Source organism: Canis lupus, unplaced genomic scaffold (genome assembly GCF_048164855.1).
Source record: "Canis lupus baileyi unplaced genomic scaffold, mCanLup2.hap1 Scaffold_347, whole genome shotgun sequence".
Classification (NCBI taxonomy): Eukaryota; Metazoa; Chordata; class Mammalia; order Carnivora; family Canidae; genus Canis; species Canis lupus.
Genome location: NW_027326567.1, coordinates 1 through 17,529, shown reverse-complemented (window position 1 = coordinate 17,529; position 17,529 = coordinate 1). Strand labels below are relative to the sequence as shown.

Sequence of the window (17,529 nt, the reverse complement as noted above, 5' to 3'; positions counted from 1 at the left end):
TAGGGTCTGGCCTAATGGAGCTGACCCAAGTCTGGGGATGAGCTGGAGAAGGAAGGTAAAATGGGCATGGAAGGGAGCGGGACTAGTACTAGCCCGAGGGAAGTGTGGAGAGAAACAGGGCCCAGCTCGTGGGGCCCCGGGAGGACAGAGAACCGGCACGTCCCATCCCCATGGCTCCCTTTTCCTTTGTACACATGCCTTGCTCCCCCGCACAGACCCAGGTGCAGAAGTGAGCTGTACAGTGCCATGCTGAGCTCTGCCTCATAGGCTCTAGCCCTGGAGCAGATATGGGGTGAAGCAAAAGCAAGCAGGCCATGGTGGAAGGCTTGTGAGGAATTCCAGACCAGCTGCCAGCTGCACAGGCCCAGGTGGCTCAGCGGGGGAAGGAAGAACTGACAGGAAAACTGTCCTGCCCTGGGCACAGGGAGTATGGAGCAAAACGTAGATTTGCATCAATCCAGCTTCAGTGACTGTGATCACACTGGGTATTCCTCAGAGCTTCGTAAGGCCATTCCACTGTGGGACACCCCGAGGACTTCCGACTCTGTGAGCAACTTGGTAACACCCATTCTGCATGACCATAAAGGAGTCAGGCATCCAGACATCGTGCCATGACAGCAAATTTAATAAAGAATGCAAAATGTTCCCAGTGGGCTACTCTGATCCCAGGTGCTTTGGTGGTCACGGGATTGTCCCCTCTGACACCTACCAGGCCCTGCATGGTCGGAGCAGCATCCAGATCCCACATGGGGCTTGGGCTCCCAACAGTCCCCCTGGGGGTGTCAGGACTCCTCTCTCCACTGGCTCCAGAGCTCCTGGCACCCCTGAAGCCCAGGTCCAAGCTGCAGGGGTTTGTGGCTCCTCCTGAGGCAGGCAAGCACTGCTGTGGGAGGGAGCTCTTTCCACATCTTCACTTTTGGGCTTTGTCACCTTTTGCCCCAACAGTCAGGCTTCCCAAGGTTGAAAAAAACTCCTCCATTTCCTTCTGCAGCAGCTGGTTCCTCTTCTCTGCATCTTCCCGTGCCCGCTCTGAGTTCCTCAGCTTTATTTCCAGCATTGTGTGCTTTTTCCTTTCTTGGTCCAGTTCTTCTTCTAGCCGTGACATTTGTTTCCTCAGGCTGGCACTACCTTCTTCAAGTCTTTAAAATGAAGAAGAAAGACACTGATTTAGCCTTTGGCTGGCTGGGTTTCAGGAAACATGTACCTGCATGCACTCCTTCCAAAGGAGCTGGTCAGGCGGCCCATGGTGGTGAAAGATGAGCACAAGCTGAGACCTGGCTCTGGGATGGGCCCTGTAGGCCTCATCAGCTCCTCACAGGACCCTGGCACTGACCCTCGAGCCAACAGGCCTCACCCCCAGGGGACCTCCCCTCAGCCTGTGATCCAGAAATGCCAGCGTGAGCATCTAGCCCTTTGGCACTTGAGGCTGGAGACCTCTCTGAGTCCTTGCTAAAATATAAAGTCTGCCACCCTCCCACCCAGCCAACCGTCCACAGAGGAATGGACTGCCGGCTGGCAGAAAACAGGACCGGTCCCCAAATGGAGAGGGAAGTAGGAAACTGTCCCCGTGCCTTTGCTCTTCTGCGAGGCTCCTAGTGCTCCGGCCTTCCTCTGGTTGCCCCACCTCCCATGGCCCCCCAGGTCCCAGCCAGACACCGCGACTCCATTAGGGTTGTCACCTCCACTCTTCCTTGTCCTTCATGCCCCAGCTCAGATGTCTCACCCTCGGTGATACTTCTCTGGATCCTCCCCAGGAGGCCACATTAGTGTTTCTTATGCCACCGCAGACATGCTGCTACGGATGTTGACACCATGCTGTGCCAAGGTTGGCCCATCCGTCTTTTCGACCAGATGACTACATCCTATGAGGCCTCTGGGGCACGCTGAGCCCAGCCCCTGGGAGCCAACATACGGCAGTGTGAGCCCCAGGCTGGCTATTTATGAAGCAACATGGGCTGCTCTGAGTTCTGGTGTCTTTTCTGAAAAAATACAGGTGCCAACCCTCCCCCCAAGAGCTACCGCTACTATGGACGAAGAAGAACCAGGAGCACACAGCACAACACCTGTTACTTGTACGTGGAGTAAATATCCATTCCCCAGCCTGTCCAGGAGGAAGCCCAGGCCTCCACCCTCAAGCATTGAACACAAAGCACGAAGAAGGCAGGAAAGCTCCCTGCACCCCAGCCCTCCGTCTGGGGAGCACAAGACATGCCATCAGAAGAACCTCTCCACAGACCCCTCATTGCTCATTCCTCTGCCCTGGTGCTCTCAAGCTCAGGCCTGGGCTACCCGTCTGCTTCTCTATGTGGGTCTTCGTATGACCTCACCCAGTCTCCAGACTCAAAGCATCATTTACACGCTGGCAACCCCTCACAGCCTCCATCTCCCTCAACTCCACTCAGAAACCTCATAAGCACTGCACCTTAACAGGTCCACAGATAGCTCCTGATCCTTCTCCAAGCCACTTCTGCAGCCCTGGTGTCCCACTCAGTGAACATCTTCTTCCAGTTACTCCGCCAAGACAAAAATATTGTCCCTTAAGTCAGTTCTTTCACCCCCACATCGGACCAATTAGGAAAAACTTCCAAATACATTGATAATCTGGCTCTTCTCCCCATCTCGACTGCTGCCCCTTAGGTCCATGATACCCACATGTCTAGCCTGGAGCCCCACCCTGTGCCCTCGACCCCCTTTCTCACACTCCCCTCGTCCCCACTCTCTTCTACCTGCCTCTCCTGGCCACAACCCCCGGGCTTCTGCACCTGGCCTTCCCTCTATCCCAGCATTGCCTTCCGACCCTCACTCCCCATGCCCCCCTTCCCTTCACCCTGCTGTGTTCTCTTCCTTTATCTAACCTTCTAACACACCATGCATTTTTAAAATCTATCTTGCTTACAGTCTCTCTCCACCCCCAACTCCCAAGCACCACCAAATTAAGAATGAGGGCAAAGGTTTTGATCAGTTTTGGTCTTGGCTTGTGTCCCCTGTGTCTAGTACAGTATCTGCACATCACAGACACTCAGTGGATTCTCTTTGGGAATACAGGATTTGGCACAGGGGAAGGGTTCTGAGTCCTGGGAGGCAGGGCAGAAAGCTGGTTTCTCCCAAACCACTAGACAGACCCAGTGCTGACTGACTCCATATGTGCAGCCGTATTCCCCAAAGACCCACTGGTGAGGCTCCAGTCTTTCTTACGCTCACACAGACTCTTCTCTCCCTCGACCACCCCTCCAATCAGGATGACAACATGACCTAGTGAGGATGCTACAAGGGCTGTTCCTTCCACCCTTTTGCCTCTGAGAGCTTTAGCTTATCTCCAACCCATGAAGCAGGAGGTTATGTGAGCAGCAAAAGCTTCCTGAGCACTCTGGATGCACCAGGTCCTGTGCTGAACACTCTCATCTACTGTGGCACTTAATCCTCATGACAAATGGGTGAGGTCACCGGAGCCCAGAGAGCCTGCCCAGGCAGACACTTGGCCAGTACACACTGGGGTCAGAGAGCCTGCCTGGGATGCTCGGCCAATACACAGTGGACAGGGACCTAGCCCTAGGCAGTCTTATCCAGAGCCCTCCATGAAACAACACTGCATTTTCCCCTGAGAAGTCAAGCTTCTTAGCAGGTCAAAGAACTAGAAGCTCAAGTTGGTCCACAAATAGCTAAGGAAGTGAGAAGTTGGTTCTGACTTCCTCTGAGGCTATGTGAGGACAGCCTTCACCTAGTAACATTTCCCATGTATTCTGTAGTTTTTGTCTGTGAGCTCATCTTCAGGTCTGTCATCATCTTCCTCTGTATCTGCAGGATGTTCCACTGTTCCCTCTGCCTGGTAAATTCCAACCCAATGCTCACATTTGTGAGGTTTCCACCTAACTGTATACCTCAGTTTTACTCATGTGGTGTCTTTCCTCCTCCTTGCTCAGCCCATTCCTACTGGTCCTGCAACTCCTGGCTCAGGTATCACCTGCCATGACCCTCCCTGACCTGACCTCCTGCAGAACAAAAAGACCAAATGCTGCCACTCCTACTCCCTTAGAAATATCAGGCTCAGAGTTAGGAGCAGGAACCCCCCTCTACCTCCACTGTCTGATGGGGGAAAAGAGGACCTCAGAGCCCACTAACACCTTCTGCCAGTGGGTGGGGCCTGATTTATAGGTCAGATAGCTGGGGCCAGGGATGGAAGCCTGAGATGGTGGCGGAAGCACTGCACACTGGCCAGTGCAGGCCCTGCTGGTAACCTTGGAGAACCTGGTGCCTCAGAGCTGGAAAACACCTTCCTCCCAGGGAGGCTGGAAGGATCAAACTAGGGCCATCTGTGAACAAGCTTGCAAGGCTCAGCATGTGGCACAAGGCATCCTCCTGTGGCCAGGGAAGGTAGGAGGGCAGGGCTCAGCACAGCCAGCTCCCTCCTCATGGGAAATTGGGCTTAGAATCCTGGAAGGAGCCCTCATTGCATATCAGGCCCAACCACGGTCAGCCAGCGAGGACACCAGTGCACGCGGGCACTTCCTGGGGTCCATGCACACCTCAGGGGGCCCGCCTCCTGCCTGAAGGCCACACGGGGACTCCCATGCTGCGTCTCTGTGGTAAAGGTGCTCTGAGCAGCGCAGGCGGAGGCTGTGACTCGCTGGCTCCCTCGGCAGGCGGCAGGCGTTGTGGAGCTCTGAGTGCACGCCCGGCCCTGTGGCTCCCGAGCTGCTGCAGACAGAGGACCCTGCCCCTCCATTCCCAGCCCTGTCCTGGGGGCTTCCCCCAGAAAAGAGGCTTCCAGGGGCCGGCTGCTCTGAGCCTCGCCTCGGGGAGGCTTTCTCTCAGAACCGGAGACGCGACCGGAGGCCGACGACCACGAGGGCCCTGCCCGGCCCGGGGGGCGCCAGCCTCGCACTCGCCCCGGGGCCGCAGCCCTTTACCTTTTGATACTCGTGTCGTACTCGGTCCTCTGCCGGCACAGCTGTGCCCTGAGCTCCGCGACCAGGCCCCGGAGAGCCTCGGAGCAGCGGGCGTAGTCCTGGGTCGGGCCGCCTGGGTCGCTGGGCTCGCCGCCGCCGCCGCGGGCGCCCGCCTCGTCCCGGCCACGGCCCAGCTCCGGAGCCCGGCGGTCCCCCCTGCTGCTGGCGGCGGCGCGGGGCTCGGGGGCCCCCTCGGCGTGCGGGGGGCTGCGGGCGGCCGAGTCGCTGGCCCCGCAGGCCGCGCAGCTGCCCACCGAGCCCCCGGCCGCCGCCTCGTCAGAGGAGGCCCCCGACCAGGCCGTGCCGGGAGCCGGGCCGCCGGGCGGGGGCACGTTGTCGTAGGTGGACAGTCTCTGCGCAGAGCTGCAGCCCTTGAGCCGCTCTCCCGCAGAGGCCCGGCGGGGGCCGCGCAGAGAGGACAGCCCGTCCGCGAGCCGGTTCCCTCCGGAGATGATGGGCCCCTCCAGGGATGAGGCGCCCCCCTTCGGGCTCCCCGGACGGGACCCCGACTGCCGGGAGGAGGACTTCCAGCTGGGCAGAGTCTGCACCCTCTTCCCAGGGCTGGTGGCGACAGGGCTGCCTCGGCCACCCAGGCCCGTAGGAGAGGTCCTGGATAGCGCCGCCACGGTGGCCCCATCCGGAGATGAGGTCCTGTGCGACGGCAGGCCTGGGGTGCCGGGGCTGCCGGGTTCCGGCGGGGCACCCCCCGGGACCTCCCCAGAGCCCCAGCTCACGGCGCACGGTGGGCCCCCACGCGGGGCGGCCAGTCCTTCCTCGGCCCTCGCAGCGAACAATTGGCTGTGTCTGTGGATCAGGACAGTCATCAGGTGCTGGACCAGAGAAGTGCCTGCCAGGAGGACAGTGAGAAGGCCTGGCTGCGGCCGCCTTAAGTCCGGGCTCTCTAGACCACACCCAGCCTGGGGTGCCCCTCAAGAGAGGAGCAGGAGCTCGCCGTCTGCCTCTCCAGAGGAAAGGACGGTCACCACGTCCTCCAGACCCAGACGGCCCGAAGAATCCTGCCCGCGGATCCCCTTCCTTGGACACGGAGGAGGCGCTGTGCCGCCCGGCCAGGTGTGGGGAGAGGCGGGCACTGTGCCCAGCGAGGCTGCAGGGCGGGCCAGCAGCAGGACCTAGACGCCACAGCCTTCTCAGCTGTACCACGTCAGTCCCCTGTACTGCCAATGAGGGCTGTGCCTGGCTGGCCACATTCTGGGGGGGCACAAGGCTCTGGGACAGGGACAGAGATGTCTTACACACACACACACAATCCCACATCCACACGGTCACAACTCACAAATGAATGTATGCAGCCCCCAACATGCACAACCTGCCCTTGCCTCCCCCTGCATGCTCTCCCTCTCTCTCTCTCCCTCTCTCTGTCACACACACACACACACACACACACACAGTGACACACACAATACCTCTTCTCCAGGCCACAGCCCCTGAGATGCAGCCTGTAGTGCCTGACACAGGGGCTTGGGGGTCCGCGATGAAAGGGGGGCAGTACAGTGGAACCATGGTACCTATCTGCTTGCCGTGTTCCCTCCTATTACCCTCCACTAAAGACCAGAGACTGGGAAGGTTTTCAGGTGATAAGGAAGGAGGGGTGGTCGGGTGCGCCCTCCCACTAGGGGTAACCTTATAAGGGTCCTGGAAAACATAAGGAATCCTTAGGCCACAAAAATGGGTGAAGCAGGAACTCGGTGTTTGCTGTTGGCCATTTGTTCAGCCTGGCAGGCCCAGAACCTGGGAGCTCAACGTGAGAGAGTGGGCTCAACAGTCCCAGGGAGATCTGAGCAAGCGTGCCACCCCAAGAATGCCAAGCAGCTGCTATTGCTATTTTTTATCACTATTATTATTATCTCCCCCCAGGGAATGGCTCTGACATCTGGGAGCCAGCGACAACTAAATAACATTTACTTAAGGGAAACAAAAACATCATTGTTTATTTAAGGACAAGGGAGCTGACCTCTTTCCCCCACCCCAGCCTCTCCTGCCATTCTAATTGCTCCCAAGGACCCCATCCACAGGCCAAAGTTCCTTCTGCTTTTATAGCTGGACCCCATGGGGTTGGGGAGGGGGTGGTGAGGAGGTCTAGAGGCTCCTGCCAGGTCCCCGGGACACAGCCCCTTCCTACCGGCTGGGCCCTGGGCTGGACTGATGTAGGGTGATGCTTCTGAGGACACGCCTGGGACTGAGGGGAGGCCAGACCCAGGCAGCACCCGGTACCGCCGTGCACACCTCCACCGTTACCTTCCATGATGGTTACTGGGTCTTCTATCTGTGGCCGAAGTATATTAGGTCCAAAAACAGTTGCCAGGTTCTGGACGCTCATCTTGTTGACATTTGAGTGGGACTGAACTTCATCCAGAAACCTGTACAGTAAGGAAGAAGCAGCTGGCAGAGAAGCAAACGCTGATGCCAGATCCGCTGGGAGTTGCCGGGCCCATGCGCAGCCACATCCAAGGGTATCCGCAAGCTGCCGGGCATAGCCAGCTGCCCTGCCAAACTCAGAAGAGGGCAGAGCTTCCCCCTCTGTGGGGCAGGAGGCGGCCATCCAGAGCAGAGGCCAATGGGACAAGGGAGGACACAGGACTCTCCTGCCTGCAGTGGGGGCAGATGCCCCAGAAGGCCCAGAGCCCTCAGGCATGGCGCTAGATGAGGGCCACACGCATGCCCGCTCCCAGCACCTGGGCCTAGGCCGTTGTGCTCAGGAGGCTGACCCCTGAAGGGAGGGGACAGGGACAGGCACCCAGAGAGGACTCCAGGGACAGAGGGTGCATCTCTCCTCTTCAGAAATGATGCACCGGAAACTATCGAACACCACCTGCTCCCATGGGGAGTGTCATCTCCATGGGCATAGGGGCTGTGTTCTTTATGCCCCTCACTGGCTCCAGCAACACCTGGGGAGGGTGGGTGTGGGGTGTGAGAATGACCGGGGCCCCTCTGTAAAGGGAACTGAGCCAAAGTGCAGGAAGGGAAGCTCTCTGCCCCTACTCACTTACTTGCAGATATATCTGAGCAGGTTGTAGTTGGCCAGGGGAAGGCTGCTCACTTGTTTAGCCAACTCCAGAGTCCCCTTGGGATTGAAAGAGAAAAAGAGCATTTCAAAGGCCAGCAAGGAGACTCCAAGGCCCTTTTGCTGGAGGGAGGGCTGGGAGCAGGGGCAGGAATCAGAGTCCAGACCTGTAGCCAAGCCTCAGGGGACCAGAAGGTGCCACCACCTCCATCTCCCTCAGAGGAGCAGCGAGGCTAGGCTTGTGACATCTTGTGGGAGCCGATTTACTCTGGAGAACTGATGTGAAGGGTATGCCTCTGCAGGGCTAAAGAGGAATGGCAGGGCCAGGGCTCAGCACATTTATGGAGACACAAATATTTGCCAGGTAAAGACCCCTCATCTCCCACAGGGCCAGAAGGTCAGCATATAGTCCCTGCCCAGCCAAAGGCACCTGCAGGAGAGGGTGATGGTAGGCTGGGAGCCCTCTGTCCTGGAAGTAGTCTCAAATTCTTTTGGGAGGAGACAGGATATAAATAGATGAAGGGTCTGGTGGTTTCTGAACCCAATGGCTGGCCTGGGTAGCCTAAGGTTGAGGTGGGTAGTAGGAGGAGTCCCTACTGTGTGGGGGTCCAGACCTGGGCCCCAGGCACCCAGAACCATGACGGGAACTCGGCCTGTCCTTCCCAGAGACTGAGGTCTGCACACAGAGAGGACCGTATGCAGACAGGGGATGCTCTCAGCCCCCTCCATTCAGAGCTGCCCCCCACCCACAACATGCAGACAGCAGGATGTTCCAGGCCCCCCTTCACAGAGCAGGAGGTTCATGACCTCCCATCTTACAGAGCAGGCTGTGGGCCAGGATCTATGGGCCAGGAAAGTCAGTTTGTGCCCTGCTCCATACACCCGCCTCCCAGCAGACCCGCTTCCCAGAATGGGCCCCAGGAGCTACTGACCTCCCCCTCGTCCTTGGTGAGCAGCTGGGCACAGCTAAGGAAGTCTTCATACCTGGCGAAGGGGACCACGGGCTCAGGGAGCTCCCGCAGGTAGAGCTTCAACAGAGAGGCCACCGTGTGCACGTCTGTTGTGCTGTGGGCAGGGGGACATGCATGAGGCCTGGGACACCAGGGAACCCCAGGGGTGGCCAGCACCTTGTGCCACTCCCCCAGGGGCAGCCTCTGCTCTCCTGTCCGTGTGTGTTTGTGTGTGTACAGTGAGCCAGGAAACCGGCAGGAGTGAAGGGCCCCTTTCTGCTGGCCTGGTGGTCCCTCTGGGGTCCTCTGCAGGGCAACATGAGAGCTGCTCCGCTCTAAGCAGGCACTGGGTGATGGGAAGCCTGAGCTTGCTCTCTCCCCACCCCCAGGCTGGCCCACAGTGTAAGGGGAGGGGCCATGGCAAAGGCACCTGGCATGCTAGCCTGCTGAACTCCTGGAAAGAGCAGGCGTCCCTGAGCCCTGGCCACTAGGGCCCAGGCAGCTCAGAGGTCGGGCCCTCCCTCTCAGCCTCTGGGCTCTTAGGCACATTATAGACCCTGGGCGTCTATGTTCATCACCCTATTTCCAGCGCCCCAGTGCTCTGTGTGTCTACTCGGAGGCCCCAGTTTTCTGCTCCCCAGCTTGGATTTGCCCAAGCTGGCTTTCCCCCAGTGAAGAGCAGCAGCCCTGGGCCTATTGGCCTCTGGGTTCAGGTTCTGAACTGGGGTCTTGGCACCTCCTCTAAGCTTGCCTTCCTGGATGGACCTGGGCACTAGGTATTTCATGTTTTTCTAGGGCCCTGGATTTAAACCCTGAGCCTGCATCTTCCTCATGGCAGGAACTCAGGAAAGATGAGGCTGGGGCCAAGAGAATGCGGCTGTGCCCTTAAGGTGCCACCTGGCCTTGGCTGTCCACAGCTGGTCTTGCTGAGTTAAGCCCTAGGGTCCCTTCTGGCTTCTCAAGCTGGAGCCCCACCCTGGCTCCTCCTCTATGCCCTCAGCTTTCAGTACTCCTGGGCCTGGGAGGCCTGGCCCACAGCCGGGGTCCGCAGCCCCAGTCCACAGCCTTCTGCCCCCCAGGTTCCTGTAGCCAGATCCTCTGCCCTACCCTGGTCTAGGGAGTCTGGCCCAGCATTCTGTCTCCCCTTCTTTCCTCCCTGCCTAGAAACACACTTCCTCATCCTCTCCTTCTTTCCCTACTCACTGCAGAGCTTTCCTTTTAAACAGTGGCTTAAGGCTTTTTCTTGGTACTCCTTGAACCACGCCCTCCTCACCATCCTCTCCCGCTACACACACCTGCCCTGAATCCAGGCACCCTATCCCAGCACCCAAGGAGAATGTTCTGCAGCCCACAGCTCTGTGGATGCCCACCAGACTGAGAGCCCCACTAAGGCAGGTGCTGTCACCTGTCCCGCTCACTCCCCCAGGACCAGGCTCACAGCATGTGGTGGAAGGGGGCTGGGTGCACAGGCAGGGAGGACAGCTCAGGGGTCCCAATCAGCTTCTGCCCTTTCTGTGGGCGGGACTCAGACAGAGGGAGCTAACCCGAGAGCCTTAGTTTCTCCACCTGTTGGATAACACTTCCATTCCTTGGTATCTCTTCTTTCCTAAGGGCAGACCTCCCCTCAGAATGGGGGCAGTCCCAAGCTGTACATCTACTGACAGACTTGCCCACTGCAGTGATGGGTCCTGGTAGAGGCTGGAGGGACTGAGGGTGTTCTGCCCCAAGACAAGGGCTGGGAAGGCCAGGGCTGCCAGCAGGAACCCATGGGCTTATCTGTGACTGTGAAGGCAGAGCTGAGATGCTCCAACAGAGGCCAAGGCTGGCTTGATGCAGGAAGAACTTTCTATGAAAACTACTCTGTGACGGGTGGGGTCCTGTCTGGGAGAAGAGGCCCCAGGGAGCCACCTCCCTGGTCATAGCCCTCCCTGGGCTCCTAAGTTAAGTTGACTCTACCCACACAGTGCAGCCCTCGATGGGGAAGTCCCAGTGATGGGATAGGACAGGTACCGGCTCCCCACCCCTGGTATCTGAGAGAATGTGGGGCTGCTCCATCTTGCCACTGAAGGGGCCTGAAGGGTGGGAAGCTGAGAGAGGGGCCCTGCAGAAGGTCTAGAGTCCCAAATGGAACCAGCAGAGGCCCTTCTTTTCCCCTGCCTGGGTTGGGTTTACAGGCATCCACTGTGGAAACAGCCTGCATAGTCATGAGTGTGCCTCATCCATGGCAGGATCCATCCCTGAGAGGAGGCCCAGGGCTTCTGCACTGATTCTGTGCCCAATGCTCTGCCCATGGGAACAGTTGGGTGCTGGGGGGTGCTACTGTGGGGAGCCATGCCACCACCACCTTGCTGCCAGGCTTCCTGGAGGCCAACTTACTGCCCCCTGGTGCTTGTGTCCTGGGAGGAGCCCCTACAGCAGGAAATGGACCGGTGATCCCATCTCTACTGCTTTCCCTCAGGAGCTCACCTGTCAAACAGTGGTTTCTCCCCACAGTCGAAGGAATCCTGCAGGTCCCTCACCAGGTTGGCTTGGCCTGGCATGCGGAAGAGCCCCTCCTCGGTGAGCCCATGCTCCCGGATGAAGTCCACACACTGTTCCACCAGCAGGGGGGCCAGACGGGGGCCATACTTCCGCTCATGGTGGACAGTGTCCTCTAGGCGCTGCCCAAAGATCCCTGGGCACAGAGAGGAACTGGTCACACTCTCAGCTGTCCAGCTCAGTGGTGGGGGAAGGGTGCTTTGGACAATGGGGGGCCGGAGGTGCTGTCAGGGCCAAAAGTGTCTCTCTTCTGAGGGAGCAGATGAGGATCTGGAGGGAGGGGTCTATACCAGGCAGCTGGACCCTGGGCCACAAGCAGGAGGGGACAGTGGGCAGGGGGCCTATCCTGTGCTGTGGAATATGTCTAAGCCTGAAGAACTTTCAGAGGGCCCTCAGGGAACACGGATTATGCATTTTATTGATTCATTTATCTGTACAACACTCACCTCCAAACAGGAGTGACTTACATTTAAGATCCCAGAACTATGTCCCCCAAAAGATGTGCCCTAGAATGTTCTTAGCGGCATTCTTTGCAATCCGTCCAAATGGGAAACCACCTGATGCCCATCAGCAGTAAAATGAGTGGGCATGTCATGGTCTACTCATACTGTGCAGAACCAGACAACCATAAGAACAGATGGCAAGCAGCTCGCACAAGACAGATGACTCACTGATGTGAAAACTTACTCGTGGCTCAGCATCACCGATCGTTAGGCAAATGCAAGTGAAGCCACAGTGAGGTACCACCTTGCACCCCGGGAGGATGACTACTATCAAATCAGAAAGCAGCAAGTATTGGTGAGGATGTGGAGAGATTGGAGCCCTTGTGCACTGTTGAAAGGAATGAAAATGGTGCAGTCACTAGGGAAAACAGGGCAGTGTCCTCAAAAATGTAAAACAGGATTACTGTATGATCCAGCAATTCCACATCCAGGTAAATAAGCAAAGGAACCAAAAGCAAAGACTTGAACAGACATTTCTACATCCATGTTCATAGAACATTATTCGCCATATTCAAAAGGTAGGAGCACTTGGCGGGCTCAGTCAGTAGAGCCTATGACTCTTGATCTCACAGCCAAGAGTTCAAGCCCCAGGCTGGGTATAGAACTTGCTTAAACAAAACCAAACCAAACCAAAGCCAAAGGTAGAAACAACCCAAGTGTCTATCAAAAGATAAATGGATAAACAAAACGTGGTACATACATACAATGGAATACTATTCAGAATTAAAATAAAAAGGAAACTCTGACACATGCTCCAATGTGGATGAATCTCAAAAACATTATGTCAAAGTGAAATAAGCCAGCCACAAAAAGACAAATACCGTATGATTTCGCTTCTGTGAAGTACTTACAATAAGAATTCATAAAGACGGAAAGGAGAATGGTGGTTGCCAGGGACTGGAGGATGGGGCAGGATGGAGAGCTGCTATCTAATGGGTAGGGTTTCAGTTTTACAAGATGAAGGAGTCTGGAGCTGGAAGGTTAAGCTTATTACACTCATGTAAGTGGATATATTTAACTCTATTTCACAAAGAATTTTTGAAAATTAAAAAATAACTGCAAGCAGAAGCCAGACCTAGAGTTCACACTGCATGACTCCATCTATGTAACATGCAACACCAGAGCAGGATGTGGTTACCCTGGTGGGTCAGTGACTGGAAGGGGTCGGAGGGGGCTTCGGGAGTGCTGGTAGTGCTCTGATTCTGGACCTGGGTACTCCTTATCCAGCTGTATTCACTTTGAAAAAAATCATTAAACTACCCTTGTGATTTATATACTTTCTTATATGCTACATTTCAATAATGTTTGTAAAAACAAACAAACAAACAAACAAACAAACACAGGAAGCAGGAGATCCAGAGCATTTAATACAGGACAAGAGGCAAATGAGGGATAAAAGGAGAGAGAAAGAAGTAGAGGAACTCTGGACTGAGAAGATCTATGACAACTAAATATACAACCAGCTAAGAGGCTCCTTGCGGCCTAGGCCAAGAGCGGAAGTAGCTGAGGACCATAAAGCTCTCGCTCTCACAGTGATGGTAACAGGAGAAACACACTTCTCCCAGCCCTAAGCTCTATGAGGATTTTCAAATACCTAACATCTTCCACTTGCACACATGACGCAGAGACTTCCCCCACAGGGTGGCTTCTGGGGTGTGCCAGGGGCATGATGCCAGAGCTCCATTCTGTCCAGGCATGTGGCTGCCGGAGATGTGGATGGTGAGCCAGTCAGGTGAGCATTCAGTCTCTCCCTTACCACTGAGCAGTGGAAGGACTCTGGGCACCTACTTAGCTCCCCCCACACTGGCTAGTTTAAAATAAGATACATCAGTTCCTAATACAGTGCCTGGCATAGAGCAGGACTCAGTAAATGTTCGTTCTCCCCCTGCTCGACCCAAGTACAAAGCCTACAGAGTCTGGGGGTGGTGAGACTTCTCCCTTCTAGAAAACATGCCCATGTAGAATGCATCCAGTGATACCATCAATACGTTAGGGAGAAGTGTGTACATGCAAGTGGACTTGTGTGTGCACGTCTGTGCATGCATATGCGTGAGGAGAGGGCACTAAAACAGCTAACACATGGCACTCAAGGTGCCAGGTCCTGCTCTCAGCACTTCAAAGACACCAGTGCCTATAATTCTCATGCAGCTTGTAACCTAGGGACTATTACTTTCACGTCACTATCAGCATCATCCCCATTTTTCAGATGGACAAACTGAGAGGCAAACAAGTTGAAGAGCATGCCCAAATTCACTCAGCACATGGCAGGGTCAAGGTTCAAACCCAAGCAGCCTGGTTCCAGGCCTAGAGAATGTTCTAGGCCACAGTGCTGCTCTTTACCCACACTGATGCCCGGATACCTGGATACTATCCACCCACCAGTCCTGTTCCCCAAGTTTCTCCAGTCTTCACTGGCAGTTCCCACAGACATGGTCAGCACTAAGCAGAGACTATAATGCGACATGAAAGGCAAAGCTGTCTGCCTCCCGGGCCTGGGGGGAGAGCCCGGGGCCCCTGCCCGCAGGGGTGTGGCCTGCGGGCCAGTCAACAGCGTCCTGGCCTCTCTGCCGAGCCTGAGAGCGGCCTGTGCTGGCCCTGGGGACACAGCACCCCTGTTCCCCCTCCCCTCACCCAGGGCTCCATCACCAGCGCTCAACTGCTCTTGTTTAGCTGGTGTGCAAACCACTGTAATGTGAGTTATTTAAAATCAGGAGGTTTCATACAAAAATTGATTTCCAGCTTCTCTTGAAAAACTCCACAGGGCCGGAGGCCGGGAGGTATCCCTGAACAGCAACGGGGCGGCGTCCCGCCATCCGTGGCCGGGACAGCACACCCCACGGTCCGAGTCCTCGCCAGGCCCTGCCACCTCACGCCCAGCCCAAGCCTGCCTTGGGGGAGGCCCTCACCCCTCTGCTTTGACCTGAACGGCACAGACGGCCCCGGGGTCCTGTGGGCATGGGAGGTAGGGAGCAGGGCGGTGATCGCGGAAGGTAGGAGCGGGAAACCATCTCGTCACCACCTGAGGCAGTGCCAGGCCCTTCAGTGAGCGGGAAGATGACATGTTGAGGGGAGCCGCACGTGGGCCGAGGGTCCCCCAAAGGGGAGGGGGCTCGACTGGCACGGCACCCTGGGTGCCCACCTCCCTCTGGCCCGCCTCCCTCTTTGGTCAACGTTACATACTACTTGAGCCCCCTAAGCCACACGTCTGCCTTCCTGCCTCTGGCCCGTGCATAGACCTCGGCCTGGAAGCTCCTTCCTCTCCAGTCTGGGCAAATGTCCTACCAGCCCTTGGGAGCAGCTCTGATGGCCTCTCTGATGGCCCTCCTGCAGTCCTCACCAGGAGCCCCTCCCTGTCCTTCCTGAGCTAGTGCAGGATGGGGATCACCGAGGGGAGGACGGTGAAGGATCCAGAGTTAGTGCTCCCCACCCCTGGGCTTACAGGGGACTGAAGGCCCGTCAGGGAAGAGAGACACTGAGGAGAATTCTACAACTCCTCCAGAGACCCACAAAGCTGGGGTAACCCCGTGCAGCCCTTTCTGCTTGCCCGTCTCCTGTCCCCAGGACACCTGCCATCCTCTGTCTGTCTACCTGTCCATCTACCCTTCCTCACCCTCGCACTCAGGCCTTACCCTGTTCTAGGTAGTGGAAAATGCAATGGGGCAAGCAGGCTGGCCAGACAGAGGGCGGCTGCTGCAGGGCTGGCCCACTGCTGCTCTGGCAGCACCGCCATCTCTAGGAGCCCCCTCCCAACCCCGGCACAACCATGGCCTCCCTGGTAACCCTCATCGCTGCTCACCCTCCCTCCCAGACAGGGCTGTGAGCCAGGAATCGGGAAGTCCACAACCCCAGGCGCTTCCAAATACAGGTGATTTGGGGGAGGAGGTGACGTTGAGACTGGGGTGCAAGAATTAGTGGGAGGCAGCCAAGCAGGCACGTGGGAGTAGGGTGGGTGAGCAGAGGCCCCAGGGCAGATGTGGGTGGGGTCTGATGGGGAACTGCAGGGGCTGGAGAGTGGGTGTGAGGGAGCCTGCTGAAGAGGCAAGGATCCTCAGCTGTGCTGAGCACTGACCTTCTATGCTGCTCGGGGGCTTGGGAAATGGCAACACTGCCCCAGGGCACTCCAAGTGCTGAGCCCAGTGACAGGGCTGGCCTAGGGGTGGGGGTGGAGACCCAGGCAGCAGGTGACGGTCACAACTGAAGGTCACAAAGACAAAGATTTGAGTCTAAATGTGCACTGGTCTGGGTGTACGTTCCAGCTAAGCTACCGAGGAAAGGAGGGGGCCTCAGTTTCTCCACCTATAAACCGGGGTGACCGTGCTGTTTTTAGGAGGCTGCCCTGAGGCCCTGCCCAAGGCACCACCACATCCCTGGCAGGGCTGTAGGGCAGGGCTGTGCCAAGCCTTGCAGGAGACTCTGGGGCCAGATGCTTTGGGGAGGGCCTGGGAGAGCTCACTGCAGCTCTGCCTCCTGGGCGTCCTCCCCGGTGGTCCTCCTGCTGGAGGCAGCCTGCACTCAGGCTACAGAGCCTGGCCTCCCTCAGCCAGGATCCTCTGGCAGAGCCAGGGCTGCGAAGAGCTGCGCTGACCTCCCTCGGCCCTCCTGGCACACCTCGATGGGGAGCCTGGCCAAGAACCAGTTCCAGTAGGTTTGTCAGATCCCTGGAAGCCCAGCCGGTGTGCAGGTTCCTCAAGGTCCCGGCCCACGCTGTTCCCCAGGTACCGAGGGCTCTGCCGCGGAGAGGAAACTGGCAGAGGCTGCGCTTCCTCTGGATGAACCTGCCGGTGGACTCAGAGCTGGGCCAGGCCTCCGCCGCCAGCTCTCCCTGGCAAACATCGGCTCCCACGCTCCTCCCCCGGAATCACAGGCGGGAGCAGGAGCAGGAGCAGGAGCAGGAAGCCGCGGGCCGCAGGCCAGGTGCTCAGCGGGCTCAGCCCCTGTCCCTGATGACCTTGGGTTCTGAGCTCTTCTCTGCAGTTCCATGAGCTGTGAGCAGCCCCAGGAGGGCCTACCCCCGACAGGCACAGTGAAGCAGGTGCTGGGTCCACGTGGCCTTCTCCTGACCCAGGAAGGCGGCCCAAGGCCATGGCACTGCCAGCTCCTGAGGCCCCAGGAGGAAAGGGGGCAGGTGGGACTCCCTCGAGGAGCTCATTCCTCAGTGGGGTCAGGCCTGCTCGGCTCTACCGGGCCCTCTTGTTGGGGGATGGCGGGACAGGCAGGGGACTAGGCCACACTCGGGGGAAAGACACAGCTTACAGCAACATTCTTAGTCTCCCTCCAGAGGTTAGGCCTTTGGGAAGTCGTCCCTGCTCGGGCCTTCCACCCTTCCCGCTCGGTGAGCCTCCACCTGCCTGGCCCTGCTCCAGAGACTCCACAGCCTCACAGGTGCCCTGGGGACAGAAACCAGCCCCGGCTGACATCCGCCCGGGACAGCCATCTCCGCAGGGTCTTGCCGAGGGCGAGCCGGCCCCGTCCGCGGGATCCCTCTCCTCCTGGTGGTGGCCAGCCCGGGCGGGGCACCGTGGCCTTCCCCTTCCCGAGGCCCACGGCGGCGGGGGCGTGTGCAGACGTGG

At 57.7% G+C, this 17,529-nt stretch overlaps 1 protein-coding gene across 1 annotated transcript; it reads right to left on the bottom strand.

The window, feature by feature from the left end:
• Positions 1–607: 607 nt before the first annotated feature.
• LOC140629904 (rho GTPase-activating protein 22-like) lies at positions 608–15,689 on the bottom strand. The gene is made up of 7 exons (XM_072819383.1): positions 15,589–15,689; positions 11,385–11,654; positions 8,901–9,033; positions 7,955–8,028; positions 7,203–7,324; positions 4,908–5,793; positions 608–1,139 (listed from the first exon to the last, which is right to left on the bottom strand). The coding sequence occupies exons 1-7, from the start codon at positions 15,687–15,689 to the stop codon at positions 911–913; spliced, it is 1,815 nt and encodes a 604-aa protein (XP_072675484.1). The 3' UTR covers positions 608–910.
• Positions 15,690–17,529: the final 1,840 nt, after the last annotated feature.